General features: G+C 40.6%; 1 protein-coding gene across 3 annotated transcripts in view; it reads left to right on the forward strand.

Annotated features, from left to right (window-relative positions):
- The window catches only part of si:ch1073-15f19.2 (T-cell surface protein tactile), a 110,717-nt gene that overhangs the window by 64,481 nt on the left and 27,162 nt on the right, over positions 1-19,074 (forward strand). For 2 of the 3 annotated variants that reach the window (XM_041198577.1, XM_041198578.1), the window contains exons 4-8: positions 66-279; positions 3,189-3,253; positions 5,159-5,243; positions 11,278-11,454; positions 16,185-16,300. In XM_041198577.1, coding sequence (XP_041054511.1) covers positions 66-279; positions 3,189-3,253; positions 5,159-5,243; positions 11,278-11,454; positions 16,185-16,300 — 657 coding nt within the window. The remainder of the gene's footprint in view (positions 1-65; positions 280-3,188; positions 3,254-5,158; positions 5,244-11,277; positions 11,455-16,184; positions 16,301-19,074) is intronic. The other variant, XM_041198579.1, reaches the window with a different exon arrangement.

Raw genomic sequence — 19,074 nt, forward strand, 5'->3', positions numbered from 1 at the left:
ATTTGTCTGATAATTAACATAGCAAACCTGATATAACTTACATTTTCTCTTCTTTATTTTAATAGAAAAGCAATGGAACTTTTAAAAAACTTTTTCATTCAAATGGTCTTGGAATTGAAATTAATAATTCCAGTCAATACAAAGATAGAATTCAACTGGATGCAAATTATAGTTTGGAGATCAATCCTGTCCTGGCAGTGGATGATGGAGATTTCATATGTCAGGTGGTGACATTGCATGGTCAAGAAACCAACATCACAACTAAAGTTTATGTATTTGGTAAGTCGGTTGAAAAATAAAATATTTAAATTATACTGAAGTTATTGCAATGGTAAATGATCCATAACTGAGTTTGAAAGTGATTCAGAAGACATATTTGTGATGTTGATAATGTTTTGGGACCAGCTTGACATTGTCTAGCCCTCTAGGGAACTTTCCATGGTCCTGCTTCTAATAGGGAATATTGCTCGATGGCAATGCACATCACGGAATGGAGTGTAGGGGTCATCATGCATAATTCACAGCACCCCTAATTTTCCAGGATTAACTGGAAAATCAAGAGCACCACAAACCAGATACATGGACCTCCTTTCACAATTCTCTTCTCCTTGTTTTTGTTGAGCAAGACTTGAAGCTAGTAACAAAGATTGCTGGGAACTGTAGTGTAGTTATTATGCTACTGAACCTGTAATCCAGAGCACAAGAGATCAAATTCTACCATGGCAGTTTAAATTCAGTTTAAATAATTTGGATGTAAAAATGCTGTTTTTGTAACCATTGCCATGAAGCAGTCAGCTTGTCATGTAGAGAAGGGAACCTGCTGTTCTAATTCAGTTACGCCTATATGTGATTCCAGTCCCACACCAATCTGGTTAAACATTAATTGTTCTCTCAAGTGATCCAGCAGACCATTCATTTCTATCAAACTAGGGATGGGCAATAAATGTCATCCTTACCAGCGATGACTACATCCTGAGAAAATGAATAAATTTTTTAAAAAGTGCATTCTTGTGAAATAAAAACAGAAGATGCTGAAAAACTCAACAGGTCTGGCAGCATCTGTGGAGAGAAAAACAGAATTAACATCGAGTCCATATGACTCTTCTTCAGTCTACCTTCTTTTGATGTTGATGCACAGACACTCAGCCTTCTCATTGCAGTTAAAGGCACACTGCCCAACAATTTCAACTGCACAGTTGATGAATTCACTGCCCATTATGCAATTAAGACAAGTGGAACAGGAGCCGCCAGCATCAATTCCTGTCCTCTCTGTAGTTAACCGATCATAGCTGGAGGAGGGTAAAAAAGGAAAGGGCCTTACAATTTTAACCTTATTGCTCAGGCTAAGGAGAGTAAACATTAACCCAGATTGCTATCTAGCAGGTCTTGCTGGAAAATCTATGTGTGGATATCAGGGGGAAGATTTTTGCTTTGATCATCTGGGCAGTAATCTAGCAGAACAGATCACCCACCTGTTAAAGCACAGTCTATTTTCATTGCATTCATTTCAAGGAATGAAAATTGAGAAGATTTTATAAAGGGCAGAAAATCTGCTCTGCCAAATTTTCAGCTGGGGAATGAAGATGAAAATCTATTCCATTGTGCTGTTATGACAAGGTGAGGAGGAATTAGCTAGATTTCCTTTCATTCAACCCCCTTGGTTGGTCGCGACAAATTTGTTTAAAATTATTTTCCCTGTGGATACCTTTTCCAGTCTAAATTTAACTTTTAACAAGTAGTCAATCAAACCAGGTTTTCCTGAGTCAAAGAAAGAATAAGTTTATTAGTTACTCAAACCCAAGGAAAAATAATAAAGGACGCGATGACACACACACAAACACACATAGACACGCATGCACAGACATCAGAAATAAAGAAGTTAAGAGTCCAAGTAAAAGTTCAAAGAACATACGGGCAAGTCCTTGTCTTGTGCGTGAGTCGTAGCTAGTGGAATGGTGTGGCCGTTAAGTTAGGTGATTTGGGTAGAACTCTGGAGTTGGCTTTGTTCAGTTTTGCACTCTGTCAAAGAAGACACTCTTTGATTATTTCCACGGAGGTTTGTGTTTGAGAGATGGTCTGCTCTGTAGGGTTGTTGTCCTTTACTTCCTTCTTGCTTGTTTTGTTTTTCAGAGCCAGTTTTTAAACTCATCTGTGTATTCCCAGAAGGGAATTCAATTGACACATCTTGCATCCAATTCCATTTCAATCTTTCATCTCTGGAACCTTTTGACACATTTTGAGATATAAATCAACGGGAGATGGGAGTTCTGTCATACTCTACAAGGGTTTTGAATGTCTGGTGGTGTGTAGCTGGCTGTCTGGCAGTTTCCATAGTCTTCACAGAATTTCAGTGGATTTCAGCAGTTTGCATTTTTTATACTTTCTTTTCAAGCATCTACGTTTGAACTGGGCCTTGATATGCCCACTCCTCTCCCCCCACAACCCCACCACCCCACACGCAGGTGCAAATTCCATGCAACATCTCAGAATAGGCCTGTAGTACAATCCAAAAGAACTTTCCAGGAATGGTCATTTTACAGTATCAGCCATCTTTTGATCTGTGTCTTTTCTTGTACTTTTTAAAAAAGATCTTCTTTAAAGGTCTGTGGTTAGTTAGTTAGTTGTAGTAGCTCCCACTCCATCATTGTTATGACAGTGTGGGCAGGAATAAACTCAATTAAATTAAGATTGTGATCATAGTCTTGGAGTTGGTTGAGGGATAAACATTGATCAGGATATTGGACGATTTCACTGCACTTTCTTGTATAGTGCAATGGGATCTTTTTTATCCAGCTGAGCAGGCAGGCAGGATCTCAGTTTAATGTTTCAACTAAAGGTGGCATCCCTGACAGTGCAACATCTGCCAGTACTGCCTAGGTGATATGCTTAAATCATGGGGTGAGACTTAAACCCTTAACCTTCTGCACAGAGACAAAAGTGCCACTACTCAGTCAAGCTGGCAAATGCACAACTGGCAGATAATTTTCTGAAGCAGTTCCCTCCAAATGTCTCAAACACACAAAATACTGTAAGTGGTGTCTTTTATCGGAATTAAGAGCAAATTGACAGTTGTCATTTGGCTTTTCCCATGGCAGTATTTATGTCTGTTAAGTGCAATTAGATTATTTCTGTCATGAATAAAGTAACACCTTTTTGAAAATATAAATTTTGGAACATTCATATTTCAGCTGAACCAATGAGTCCACAGATTCATGGGGAATTAAACTATTTTCCTTTGAACAAACTACACTTGGTAAGTATTGTAAACTTCTCCACTAATAAAGAACAACATGAAAGTAGCACAATATTAAGAGTCCCCTCACAATTTGTATTGATGTGATTGACCTCTATTGCTGATGGTTGTACGTAATAACAGATGTTATGTTTTAAAAGTCTGTGGCAGTTTTGTTAATCAGAAAGGTCCAGGGCATGCTTTACACGCACATTCACACAGACACACTGGTGCATATAAATGTGCACACACACACACAAAACTGGTATTTAATGCCAGCAACGGGGTGTCTTACCCGCCGGCTGAAGAGTGGTGAGAGCTCAAGGTCGTCTCCGTTCAGGAAGGCCTACCATATTCAGTACCTATCAAGCATATAACTGGGCAATAGTGGGCTTTCCCTGGGATCAAGTATTCTGGGGGAGGAAGACCCACCCCGCTGAGTGTTGCTGGCCCGTCAGAGGCTGTTAGCTCTTCATTGTTCAGCAGTGTCATTAGGGAGGCAGTGGCTACTGCAAGTACTGCACCTACTTGAGGCATAGGATCACTGATGAACCATGCCGCAAGTGAGTGATGGCAGGACGGGCGTCGGGGCTGTGGATTGCTAGCAAGGGGTGTGGGTTCAGCAGTAAGAGTGTGGCTCTCAGTGGGCCCCACCACCCACCTTCCCAATGTCAGTTCCCTCAATCAGGCACTGAGTCTCTTTGAAAGAGCAAGCCCCTCCCACTGCCTCCCCCTCCGGGAGCTCACATGGAATTCTGACGGGGTCTGTTTTTCATGTTTCTTACATAGCGAGACCCCTGTCTGCCACTGATATTCACACAGATGAGGACTCAATTGGGGCAGTGGTGGAAAGGTGGTGATTTCCCCATCCATCACACCCCACCACCAAACTCGCCAGAGGGAGGGTATTAAAATCCACCCGCATACACACACACCTCAGAGGAGAAAAAGGAATCAATTCAATTGGACAATCGCTTTCAAATAGCCCATCCCCCCCATCTCTCAACCTTTTCCATCAAGGTTGCTGTAATGTTAGTGCACTATGTTTTGACTACCAAGCACTGTCTTGTGAACTGAATGTTACATTACATCTGACATTTCATGTTGCCCTCCTCTAGTGAAAGGCACTCAACAGTGAGGTGATTGGCATGACAATATTGCTGATGTTGACAGTTCAGCAGCTTCAATATTTCAATGTTATATACCTTTGTTTAACAAGTGAACATTATTTGTCAAGGCACATTGCCTTTGCTAACTCAGTCTTCAGGAATATTTGATAATTCGTTAATGTTCAAAGTTTATTATTTTGTACACAACCTTCATCATCTAATGACAATTGAAATTCCACTCCCAACAATGCACTTCTTAGACGAGGGATCCCAAACAATGCTTCGCACAAGCTCCAAGATAGCAATGGTGGCTGCGGAGCAGAGACTCAGATTTGACAGTCCAGGAATTGGTCGCGAGGTCCCTTTAAATCTGTGATTTTTGTGCCTATGCACATGGCCTAATCCAATGAGCTCTGAGGCCTGACTGCTGACACCAACAGAGCCTGAAAAATGGCTGGTGTCTTAGTTGTTTTCTGTGCCTGAGGCCCTCCTGTTTGAAACAATCACCCCCACCCATGACCCTTGCTCAACAACTCTCCGCCCGCCCCTGCCCCCCAGCTCAAACCCTGCCTGCTGCAAATTTCACTCTGGGATTGCACGAAGCATGAAACATTAGAATGGGGTTGCAGCAGAAGAAAGTTTGGGAAGCACTGTCTTAGACGATTAGTGAAAATGTAATACATCAAATTATTCTGTTGGAATTTTAAAATTCTCTAATACATCTGAAAACTTAAACATACAAAAGCACTACCAATTGCACTATTCTGTTCATTTGAATGTTTTCCTTGTAATTATAAAACATTTTTTTTTGATTCAGAATGCTACCTGTATCTCACAAGAAGCATATCCAGAGCCAAATATCACATTCTACTTGGATGAATTTCCTCAAGATGGGGATAATGGTATGAAAACTTTGCATTTTACTATAAGCATAGTTATTAGTGATTGTATAAATATTACCCAGCCATTCATTGCATAAACAATGGTAAAAAATGTAGCGACTATCCCCCCTCACCTTTCTTCACCTGCATGATGCTTTGACATAAGTGACCACACGATCCTTCTCCTACAGCTCCCCACTTTCACCAGGCTGGTTGGAGCTGCATTCAACTTGGTCCATTCTTATTTAACTAATCCTAGCCAGAGTATTACTTGCCATGGCCTCTCATCTGCTCCCGCAACAATAACTCATGTGCCCCACTCCAGGAATCTACCCTTGGCCCCTATTAGTTCTCATCTGCATGCTGCCCATCTCACAGAACTAGTATTCACATTCAGCTCCACCTCAGCACCACCTCTGAACTTCACCACTGTTGCTAAGTCATACTATTTATCCAATATCCAATATCCAATAATGGATAAGCAGAAATGTTTCTAATTAAATATTGGGAAGGCTGCAGTAATTGTCTTTGGACCCCACTAAAAATTCCATTCCCTAGCAATTCCTGTGCTGGTAACTGTGTGAGAATAAACCAGAGTGCTCACAACCTTGCTGTCATACCGGACCTCAAGCTTCTGACCACATATCCATGCAATCATTAAGCCCACCTAAGCACTGATTTCCAACTTTTTAGAATTGCCCAACTTCACCCCTGTCTCAGATAATCTGCTGCTAAAATCTTCATTCATGCCTTTGTGACCTCTAGACTTGACATTTCCAGTGCATTCCTGGCTGGTCTCCCACATTCTACCCTATGTAAACTTGAGGTCATCCAAAACTCTGCTGCCCATACCTTTACTTGCACCATGTTCTGATCACCTATTTTCCTTGTGCTCAATGAGCTACTTTGCCTTCCAGCCAAGCAATGCTTTGATTTAAAGTTCTTATCCTTGTTTACAAATTGCCCTTCCCGATCTCCTCCCCAGCTCCACAACCCTTTATAATATCCGAACTCATCTAATTCTAGCCTCTTGAGCATCCCAATTTTAATTGTCCTACCATTAGTAGCCATGTCTTCAGCTGCTTAGGTTCTAAGCCCTGGAATTCCTCTCTAAATATCTCTGATTCTCAACCTCTTTGTTCCTTGAAGATGTTTTTTAAAACCTTCCTCTTTGGCCAAGCTTTTAGCCATTTGCCCTCACATAGCCTTATGTGACTTGATGTCTAATTTTGTTTTACAATGCTCCTGTGAAGCACCTTATGAAATTTTATTGCACTAATGTCACTATTTTTAAAATTCTTTCATGGAGCACTGTTGGCAAAGCCAGCATTTGCTGCTCATCTCAAATTGCCCTTGAGAAGATGGTGGTGAGCCACTTTCTTGAAACACTGCAGTCTATCTGATACAAGTGCACCCATTGAGCTGTTAGGAAGGGAATTCCAGGATTTTGATCCAGTGACAGTGAAGAGACAGCAATATTGATCCAAGTTGAGATGGTGTGTAGCTTGGAGGAGAACATGTAGGTGGTGGTGTTCCTATGCGTATGCTGCTCTTTTCCTTCTAGGTGGTAGCGTTTGCAGGTTTGGAAGATGCTGTCAAAGGAGGCTTAGAGAGTTTCTGCAGTGCATCTTGTATATGGTACAGACTGCTGCCACTGTGCATCAGTGGTGTGCAGAGTGAATGATTAAAGTGATGGATGTGGTACTCATCTAGTGGGCTACTTTGTCATGGATTGTAATGAGTTTCTTGAGTGTTGTTGGAGCCACACTCATCTAGGAAAATGAAGACAATTTCATCACACTGACTTGTGCCTGGTGAATATGGACAGGCTTTGGGGAGTCAGGTGATAAGTGACCATACTTACTGCAGAATTTCCAGCCTCCTGAGCCTATTATACCCTCTGCACTCCTTGGAAAAACTCACCTTCTCCTGCACTGTTGTGGTGAAAACTACTTCCATGTCTGTTGAATACTCAACTTTTAATCTCTTTTCTTAATTGTGCCCAGTGAACTTAATACGCTCTGAACAACCATGCTTTATATTTTTTAAAAACATATTGTGGATATTCCTTAAATGTAGGGATGTCCAAATCATTGTCTTCATGATCTATGTATCTGTGTACCTTGGAGCCTCAGGGGTCAAATATAAAAGTTAAATCTTCCCAATGACCTGAATTTGCTGATTCTAACTGACCTAGGTATTCTGATTTAAAATTAATTCACCAAAACAATGCTTCTAAAAACTGTCCCTTCCCAAACGTCCATGCACCAGGCTCAAATTCAAACTGGACAAAACACCAATGCAAAAAAAACCCACAAAGGATTGTGTTGCCAGAGCTGGAAGTAAAATGTGACCCTAAACCTTTAGATTTCACACTCCTACTTTAATCCCTTTAGGAATGAGAATGCTCAAAGGGACACTAAAACCTGATGAAGAGTCTTCTGCTGCTTTCTAGATTTATTCCACTATTTTAAAATTGTACTTACTATTTTGCTAGTTACTGAATTTCGGCTTCATTACCTTGCAATTCAGCGAGCAAAATATTGATATGAAAATACAAAAAGGGCAAGCAACAAGCAGTAGGTTCATCAAACTCATCCAATCCAATATATGGTATATATATCTGCCTACCTAGCCTCTAGAAGTATTAACTGCTATGACGACCGATAACCTGGAATAGCTTATTCATGTGGTGGCTTCTAGCATACATGGCTTTTGAATTTTTCACGTGATGCATGCACAAAGATTTACCCTTGGCTCTCTAGTGTCATTCTCACCTTTGAGTCAAAAGGTTGTCAGTTCAAGTCATACTCCAGAGGCTTGAGCACATCATCTAGGCGGACATTTCAGTCTAGTACCTTAAAATAATGCAGTTAAGTTTTTTAAACCGAAGATTCCATATGCCCCCTCAGGTAAACATGCAAGATCACATGAAATTATTTGTAGAAGTTTAGGAGACTTCTACTGGCCTTCTCACCAATTGTTGTCTCCCAACTAGCATGTTAAAAAAAAGACTATCTGGCTATCATTTTCCTTTGTGCAATTGTCAAAAGTCAGGGACACTTCCAGTGTTCATTGCGACCAAGTGTGTAGGAAGTGTCTCCAGCTGCAGCTACTTGAAACCCACGGTTCGGAGCTGGACCTGCATCTGGAGTCACTGTGGAGCATCCACAAGGATAAGATCTTTGTAGGTAGCATGTACAGCGAGGTAGTCACATTGATGGTAAAGATTGCACAGTCAGAGAGGGAATGGGTGACTGCCAAACAGAGTAAAAGCATTAGGCAGGGGGTGCAGGAGTCCCCTGGGTCCATCTCCCTCTCTAACAAATTTTCCATTTTGGATACTGCTGGGGGAGATGGTTTCTCAGGGGAATGCAGTGAGAACCAACTCCATGGCACCACAAGTGGGTCAGCTGCATGATGGGGTTGGGGGGGGGGAGGGGTGGGGGTGTGTGAAAAGAGTGGGATCCTATCATAAGCAGAACAGATAGATGTTTCTGAGCATGCAGATGTGATTCCAGGATGGTATGTTGCCTCCCTGGTGCCGGGGTCAAGGATGTCACTGAGTGGTTGTCGGACATTCTGAAGAGGAAGGGTGAAAAGCCAGAAGTTGTGGTCCATATCGGTACATAGGTAAAAAGAGGGATGAGAACATAGGGAGCTAGGAAATAATTAAAAGCAGGATCTCAAAAAGGTAGTAATCACAGGATCACTCCCAGTGCGATATGGTAGCAAGATCAGGGATAGGAGAATAGACCTGATGAATGTGTGGCTGGAGAGATGGTGTAGGAGAGAGGGATTATGTTCCTGAGGCATAGGGGCAGATTCTGGGGAAGATGGGACATGTACAAGCTGGACAGCAGTACCGCGACCAATCTTCTCATAGCAGTATTTGCTAGTACTTTGGGGACGGTTCAAGCTAGATTGGTAGGGGGATGGGAACCTGGGTGGAGAGACACAAGAGAAGGAAGCAAAGATAGGGATGCAAGACAGAAAAGTAGAAGGCAAAAGTAGAAGGCAGAGGAAACAAGGGCTAGCAGTAAATAGCCATAGTACGAAAAAAAGGTATAAAAATGTTACAAAAGTCTAAAGGCATTGTGTTTGAATACATGGAGCATTCGGTATAGGGTAGATGAATTAACAAAGCAAATAGGTGTAGATGGGTACGATATGATTGCGATTATGGAGACATGGCTGCAGGGTGACTAAGGCTGGAAATGAATATCCAAGGTACACGATATTTAGGATGGATAGGCAAAAAGGAAAAGGAGGTAGCATAGCATTGTTTGTTAAGGATGAAATCAGTGCAATAGTGAGAGAGGATATTGGCTCAGAAAATCTAGATGTAGAATCAGCCTGGGTGGAAATAAGAAGAAACAAAGGGCGGAAAACATTAGTGGGAGCTGTCTATGGGCCTCTAAACAGTAGTGATAAGGATTGTCATATGAGGAGAGATTGGGCTGCCTAGGCCTGTATTCACTGGAGTTTAGGAAAATGAGAGGGGATCTCATTGAAACATATAAAATTCGGACAGACTGGATGCAGGGATGATGTTTCCTCTGGCTGGAGGCTCTAGAACAAGGGGTCACAGTCTCAGGATACGGGGTAGACCATTTAGGACTGAAATGAGGAGAAACTTCCTCACTCAGACGGTGGTGAACCTATGGAATTCTCTAACACAGGAGGCTGTGGAGGCCAAGTCACTGAATATATTTAAGAAGGAAATAGATTTCACGACTCTAAAGGCATCAAGGGGTATGGGGATAGTGCAGGAGTATCAGCCATGATCATATTGAATTGCGGAGCACGCTCGAAGGGCTGAATGACCTACTTCTGCTTCTATTTTTCTATTTTATTGCTATTTGTGGAATCTTGTTGTAGACAATTTGGCTACCAATGTTCCTGCATTACAGCAGTGCTCGAACTTCAAAACAGTAGTGCCATTGGTTGTAAGGTGCTTTGGGATCCTAAGGTCATGAATTGTGGATTCGTCCTTGGCCAGACCCCAAGTTGTTGGTGAAAACACTTTATTTAAGTTAAAGAAAGTTTGAGATCCAAGACATTAAGTGAATAAAGCCACAAGATTCCATGGGTTTTGAACAAACAAAAATAAAACTTTACCGTACAAGCTTAGAAAGATAAAACAATTAACAATATCTATCCTATATAACATTCGGTGTATGAGCTATGTGTGAATTAACAAGCCCACTGTGGTCAAACACACCACATGACACAGTAAATGCCAATTGCAGCCAAAACAGATTCCATGGATTTTGCAATAACCCAGACCCCTGTAATACTGTGAGTCAACCAATCCCACTGAAACTTAGTGTCTCTTCTGAGAGTTTCCAATCTTCACCTTCGAAGATCTCACCTTAGAATTCTCTCCAAAAGTTCCTCCGACTCTGATGGCTTCAATGACAGCCTACCTCACAAGCTTTCAAGCTCGCCATCTGAGATTTTATTCCCCTGTATTCTGGAGTACACTCAAGCATCAATTTACAAGCACAATTTCAGAACACCACTGCTCCAGAGGGGTGCCCTCGTCCCAATGGCCTGCATCATAGAGTCACCAACCTTTGGCTGCCTTCTCGTATCTTCACGACTTCCCTGAGCCCACTTTAAGTCTGCTCCCCAAAGCCCTTTTTCTAATTGGAGTCCGTTTCTCTGCTCCTCTTTTTATTAATTTAACTGGGACCTGCTGCTGTTCCTCGTCTTTGCCCCTCACCTGGAACACTTGCTGGCTGACTGACTATAAAACTGATTGCATCAGACCTGCTGTTCACTGACATTTTAACTAATCTGGTGACCTATCCAAACACTCCCAAGAATGTCCCGCCCTTCCTACTAGGCAGGAACAAATGTAACAAACATTGGGACACCCTATACCTTAAATATTACAATCTCCACAGACTGCTAACTTAGGCAGACAAAAATGGATTTCATAACAGGCTATATAAGTGCAAATTCATTCCTTCTTCTTTACCCTACACATTATATCTAGTTTGGTTGGAGCATTGAAAAAATACTGAACCTTGGCTCAAATGTTTTTCAGATTCTGTTACAGTATCAGAAGTCTTCCAGGACTCAAACGGCTTTTATGATGTGAAGAAAAGATTGTCCATAGAGCTTAAAGCAGACCAATGGAGGTTTGTTTGGTGTGATGCTGTGTTCTCACTGCCGGGAAATAAGAGCAGAGTTATACAGTCTAAAAAGATATCCCTCAATAACTGTGAGTATTGATTACTATGAAATAGCTACAATTGTTCAGTTAGTAATGGAACATTGAAAGATTCGCTTATTGTCAAACCTTGTAGTTTCAATATAATATAGCAAAAGGCTTTCTCAAGGTCCTTGATTCCTGCATTCCTTGTTATTTCTATACACCATTGATGTTTGAAAACTTTGGGCCTGATTTTCATCTTGGAGGTGGGAACAGGAAGTGTAGGATTCCCAACATCGCAATCCTGCTTCCTGACTGGCAGTGCCACTCACACTATTTCATGGTGGACAGTCAGGGGCGAGCTGGAGTTGAGCCTGCTGTCTCCCATGGAAGGCCCAAAGAGGAAATGATGCAGACCTGTGCCAAGGTGATCAGGTTATAAGGCCCAATTCCATTCGCTGAGACATTGGCTCAGCTCTGGAGATTAGTGTGAGGCCTCCTGACCCTTACCCCCTACCCCTCTCACTCCTTGGTGCTTCCCTTATCCCTTCACCCCCTCAGCCCCTTGCCTAATAACCACTCTTACCCCATATTCCCTTACTCCATCACCTCCTTACCCACTCACTCCCTTACCCTTGACACACTTCTCAACCCACTCAATCTAGTATTCAGTATAAGCAGAACTTACAAGCCTTATAATAACACTGGGATGTTATTAACAGGGTCCTAACTCTGTTAAAACAAACTGTACTTGAAAAAAAAATGCTGAAAACCATAATCCTCTTAATAGTTCATATATCTGTCAAAATGACCAGGCTCACATTCCCCTTGACAGTTGTGCCAACAACTCCTACTGAGCAGTACCCATTTGTGACTTTGGAACTCAGACAAGCATTAATAATGAGTTCACTGAATGACATGACATTATTAACAACTCCTAATGTGATTAATCCATTTGTGGGTTTGGAACTCAACCAAACATTCATAATGAGATTCCATGGAACAATTGTAGCAACAAAACATCTTAAGCTGACTATATTGAAGCCTTTAAAGCCAATCAGAAGCTCAGCCATTTATCACAGTTTTGGAATAGCCAATCAAATGGCTCAGCTGAATTTCAAGGAAAACATGAAAGCAGAGGGGATGCTTCACACAATAAAATCCAAATTTCACTGTTGTGCAATGCAGAATAGCACTCTATCAAGTGGATATTGCAGCTGAAGATTTATCCACTTCCACAATGCTGTTCAAAACAAAACCCTATAATCATTATGTTAAAAACATATATATCTTAAGGTACAGCAATTAACTTTGACAAGTAAAGTTGTCAACACCTTTAGAACTTAACTTTCATATGGTTCCCAACTATAAACCCTTGTTTTGCAACACCTCTGAACTGATGTGAAATATGTTGCCTTCTGAGGCTACTTGAAAATTATGAAGGATCTGAAACACCCACTCTTGCACTGGAGCTGGCAAAGTAGGGACAGCTGGGTGTGGGCTAATGACCAGCCCCCTTTCCCATGCTGATGAAAATTGCCAGCACCAGAATGGAGAAATTCTGTAATGAAGTCCTGCCTATCATTTTTCAAATCCAACTGACAAGATTCAGCAGTGCATCAGGAAGGAACAATCCAGGGCACTATGTTTATTTACATTGTGCAATTGAGAAGCAGTGTCATTTTTGCATCATAGTTATATTAAGTTAATAACGTAGTTGAGGTAATCTACAACCCACCTAAGCCTTGTGTCATTAAGGCATATGAAATGCCTGAGAAACCTACTTACCAGTCAAAATCTGACTTTCTGGAAATAGTACCTTGGGGTCATTTATATCTACCTGAAAGGACAGACTTGGATTTAAGCTTTGTCAGAAAAGTTCTTTTGTCACTGCAACAAACAAGCATATTGCATTCTGCACATAACTATTTAATGTCTGCAGCTATATCATAACTTCGGTTTAAGAGGATTAACGTTAGATCATGGGAATGTGGGTTTGTCTCCTGACATTTGAGTATTTACAATAGTATTTATGTTAGAAGATTGATTACCATCCTCTCCTGATTTCACTGGACATAAGTGATTTACAGGGTTTTGTGTCAGAGATGGTTTAGAAATAACTTGCTGCTGTTTTCACCTTTAACTGATGACAAAGGCAACTAAAAATCCCTCCTAAACTGGCTCTGGAAACTTCAAAGTGAGACATCACTGCACCCATCTGAGAAAACAATAAATGGATAGATGCTTTCCAACTTGATTTGTGCGTGTTGTGCCAATGGTAGTATGTTACAGTGTTAAATTACCAAATACCTTTTGATGAAATTAAAATATTTAAATGGGTGTCTTATCTTTCCAGTTCGTAGTCAAGAAAGCAGATGAAACAGAGGAAGTTACTTAAACTGCCACCCAAAACTAGACCTCATAATATAATCTACTTTGACCAAATAAATATTGTTTATAACACAATTGATATAATTGTTGTCAGTCCACGTAGACAATGAAGAGAATATTTTCAGATCTGAGATTCAAATATCATAACTGCCTTCAGGTATAAGCAGATTACATAAAATCGCTTGGAGACTAGGAACAACGGGGAATATTGTCATTGGCCTCAGAACCGATAGGATGGATGAGAAGTCTCATTTTAATTCCACTTTTGGAATATAACTTCCATCAGCCAGGTTTCCCAAGCATCAGGAAATTGCAAGTTCCCCATGATTTTCTGACCAACCAGTTGGTCAGGTAAGTCAAATTTCACTCCTAAATCTTTCTGCCTCTCTCCATGTCTCTGTCCACCTTTAAGACCATCCTTAAAACTCAGTTTCTTAACCAATTTTTTAATCACCCATATTCTGTGTCAGCATCCATTTTTCCCATTCGCCTTTGAGAAGTGCTTTAGAGCGTTTTTCTACATTAAAGGCTATACATTGTATAATGCCCATTGCTTCTGTTATGTTTCACCACATTATTTTGCCGATTTAACAGCAAACCGCTCTGACAGATACACTGTATTAAAACAATTGTCTCTTTGATTTATGGTGGTGTTAGTCAATATTAATTTGGCTGTACGAGGATAACAAGGGTTAACGTGGAGCAGTACAGTGAGAATCTTCATCAGCACCACTTTCAACTTAATTATTGTACCTTTGAATATAATCCTCATGCATGTTACAGAAAAACCCCGTAGGGAGATGTGGAAAAAATTCAAATTACAATCTATATCTAATCTTGTTAATGGACATGTTCATGAGGCCCTCCTGGCCTTTATCATTATGATGCATTCATGTTAATAGAGTTGGTTTAAAATGCAAGCTGCTGCTGAACAACTTCAGGGATTTACAAAGAAGCCCTTTAACACCATCCACTAACAATAAAGTGATGAAATAAAAACAGAAAATGATAAAAAAGCTCAGCAGGTCTGGCAGCATCTGTGGACAGGGAAACAGAGTTAACGTTTTGAGTCTGCACGAGTCTTCTTCGGAGCTTTTGCTTTGATAATAAAATGATGGATGTAGTTTAAGCTGCTGGGAGCTTTGTACCAGTCAGTGCTGTACCTGCAAATGTTCTTCAGTTAAATAACTCCTTGGGTTTCAGAAGTGTTGTTTATACAATTTGTCTTTAAGCATCAGTTAAAGTCAAGTTTAGTGAAGTGCCAATCAGCTAGTTTCCCTCTATTAAACAATCTGATAAAAAAAGGAATTGCATTTATATGGTGCCTTTCATGATCTCAGAAAATCCTAAAGTACCCTACTGTAAGTGAATTACCTCTAAGTTACAGAAACCAACCAGTTAAAGTATCATTTCAGAGGCTTGAGCACATTATCCAGGGTGACACTTCTGGGATTTTTAAGGGAGTCTTATAGGTGGTATGTTAAACATAGTCTGCTCTTTCAGGTGGATGTAAAAGATCCATGGCACTATTTGTGGAAGAACAAGACAGTTCTTATGATATCCTAGCCAATATTCATCACTTGACAGCATCACTCGATCAGATTATATGGTCATTATTTCATTGTTGTGGGACTTTGTGTGTGCATCTGGAGCAAAGATGGCATTGAACCTATGGAGAAATCCATGGTATTCACTCTGCTGCTTAAAAAGAGACATGAAGATATCGTAATGATTTACAAAACATTGTACAAAACATGTTTACATTGTTGTTGTAGATTATTCCCCCCATTGGGCTGTTGTCTAAAATCAGCAGCAACCCCCTTGTAGGATGAACAGATCTATTGACAATCATATGCACCAATGCATTATGCTGCTTTTAGCCTGTTGCCCTGCCACTTTGCCCCTGTATTAAACAAAGTTCAGCCTGCCATATCAATAAAATGACAGTTTTCACTTGTGTTTTTTATTCACCATCAAAATAGCATGCTCACAGCCACAAATTACAAAGCAGCTTCACTGCTTTTCACTAAAGCAATATCTCTATATTGTGGCCATACAGGAATGTGCTGCAGAAAATCTGGTTACATAGACCGCTTATTAAAATGTATTGGTTCTAGGATAGCACGCAACTTGCATAGTACATAAATTATGGGAAAGTCTTATAACTCACTGAGGTGGATTTTAGTAAGGGATGCAAAGAAGAATCATGCAGTGAGCACTACACACTAGTAATGGAATTAAGTTAATGGAGGAAATCAGATTTTGGGGGTGTAATTCTCCCACCAAATTTTCTGAACTTATTTCTACGTTTCTGAAGTTATCGCACCTTGTGTTTTACACTCTTTGCTGTGTCCCCTGTACCTATCAGCTGCATTTCTTTAATATATGGTCTTGACCATTGTTTTCAGATCTGAGTAACATTGAGTTTACTCCTGAGGGTCCCTATGAGGTGTTTCTTGAAGATGCTCTGAACATTTCATGCCATGTCAACTGTTCAGTGATTCCACGTTACAGATGGACAAAGGTAGTGGTCTCATCAGTGTCAAAAAGGAGAATACTTTAAAACCATTAAAACATGAATGATGTAGTTTTACATTCTGGAGAAATCATTCACTATTGTTGCTTTTTTGTTGGTCTAAGCAGATGTGGATTAATATGGAGCAAATACAGGATCTCCAGAACTGTTACTTCAGCACTCAAACTTTTGTTATTTACAGGAGATTACAAAACACTGGAATAGTAGTTTTCAATATAACTTAACCTATCCCCTGGACTAATGAGAGATTTATTGCATTATTTCCTTTCTATTAACATTTTAAATTAATGGTTTATTCACAGCACACATTTAGTGCTGGTATGATGCGGAAATGATTTTATATTAGTATTGCTGAAAAAAATAGAATTTTTTGTCTAAGCTTTTTGCCTTGCAATCATCAGGACAATTCACAAGAATACAAAATGTACAGGGAAAAACAATTTATTAGTTGATATTACCATATATTAATACACAGGGCCATGTTCTTTGCAGACAGAAAGAAAGAACATGTACACATATTGCACATGTTTCAGCGAAACAAAATCAGTGACAGCTATTTGCTGGATCATTCCTCAGGGCAATGCCTTGACCAGAGTCAAGCTGTCTGGTTTAAATTTCAAACAATGTTTGGCAGTTCACTGTCAGTCACCATGAACTGGTACATTCTCCATGGCAACACCTCTACCAGAGTCCACTAGCCAACCAATCAGCACTCTCTTCTCATACAGTATAAATTGTTGTCCCTATTATATTTGGTATTTTGGCAAATTGCTTTGACTGCAAGATGAAAACTCTAAACCAAAAAAAGTCCTTTTACAGCAATACTCAAGTTCTCTACTACCAAATGACTATTTGTATTTCACATTAATACTAAAGCTGTGGGGCACGAATCTCAGAATTTTAACAGCACAGAAGGAGGCCATTTGGCACATTGTGTCTGCACCGGCTCTCCAAATGAGCATTATGACCTAATGCCATTGCCCTGCCTTTTCCCCATACCCCTGCACATTGTTTCTGTTCAAATAATCATCTAATGCTCTTTTGATTGCCTCAATTGAACCTGCTTCCACCACACTTCCAGGCAATGCCGAACCACTTGTGTGAAAGAGTTTTTTAATCACGTCACATTTGCTTTTTTTGCAAATCACTTTACATCTGTGCCTTCTTGTTCTTGATCCCTTTACAAGCAGGAACAGCTTCTCCCTATCTATTCTATCCAGACCCCTCATGATTCTGAGCATCACTATCAAATCTCCTTTTAACCTTCTTCTCTCCAAGGAGAACAGTCCCAACTTCTCCAATGAAGTTTCTCATCCCTGGAACCATTCTTGTAAACCTCTTCTGCAATCTCTCCACTGTGTTCATGTCCTTCCTATAATGTGGCAGCCAGAACTGTACACAATACTCCAGCTGAGGTCTAACAGTGTCTTATATAAATTCAGCATAACCTTCTTGCTCTTGTACTCTATGCCCCTATTAAAAAAACCCAGGATATTATATGCTTTATTAACTGCTCTCGCCACCTGTCTTGCTACCTTCAATGATCTATGCACATATACACCCAGGTCCTTCTGCTCCTGCACCCCCTTCAAAATTTCACCCCTTATTGTATATTGTCTGTCCATGTTCTTCCTACCAAAATGCATCACCTCACACTTCTCAACATTTTACTTCATCTGCCAACCATCTGTCTACTCCACCAATTTGTCTATGTCCTTTTGAAGTTCTATACTGTCCTTCTCGCAGTTCACAATGCACTCCCAAGCTTCGTATCATCCGCAAACTTTGAAATTGTCCCTTGCACAAGATCTAGATCATCAGGAAAAGCAAGGTCCCAATACCAGTCCCTGGAAAACTCCACTACAAACCTTCCCCCAGTACAAAAAAAAATCATTGACCATTAGTCTCTGCTTCTTATTTTTCAGCCAATTTTGTATCCACGTTGCTGCTGTCTCTTTTAGTCCGTGAGCAATAATGTTTCTCACAAGTCTGTTGTGTGGCATTGTGTCAAATGCCATTTGAAAGTCTATGTACACCACATTAACAGCATTACCCTCATCGACTTTTTCTGTTAGCTCTTCAAAAAACCCAGCAAGTTAGATAAACATGATTTCTCCTTTAGGAACCCATGCTGGCTCTTCCTTATCAACCCATATTTTTCCATGTGACTATTACTTCTATTCCAAATAATTGTTCCTAGAATCTTGCCCTCCACTGAAGTTAAACTGACTGGTCTGTAATTGCTGGGATTATCCTTACAACCTTTTTTGAACAATGGCATAATGTCAGCAATTCTCTAGAATCAGGTGCCATGATTTTTGGGAAGGCTATGAAGGGCTTAGAGGTGGTGCAGTAAAGATTTACAAAAATGGTTCCAGCGATGAGACACTTCAGTTATGTGGATAGATTAGACAATCTGGGGCTCTTCTCTGTAGAGAAATTTGTGAGAATATTTGATAGGGGTGTTCAAAATCCTGACGGTTTAACAAAGAACAAAGAAAAGTACAGCACAGGAACAGGCCCTTCGGCCCTCCAAGCCTGCACAGATCATGTTGCCTGTCAAGCTAAAACATGTTGCACTTCCGGGGTCCGTATCCCTCTATTCCCATCCTATTCATGTATTTGTCAAGCTGCCTCTTAAACACCACTATCGTACCTGCTTCCACCACCTCCTCTGGCAGCAAATTCCAGATACTCACTACCCCCTGCGTAAAAAACTTGCCCCGCACATCTTCTCTAAAGTTTTCTCCTCTCACCTTAAA

The sequence above is a fragment of the Carcharodon carcharias genome, chromosome 11 (genome assembly GCF_017639515.1).
Source record: "Carcharodon carcharias isolate sCarCar2 chromosome 11, sCarCar2.pri, whole genome shotgun sequence".
Classification (NCBI taxonomy): Eukaryota; Metazoa; Chordata; class Chondrichthyes; order Lamniformes; family Lamnidae; genus Carcharodon; species Carcharodon carcharias.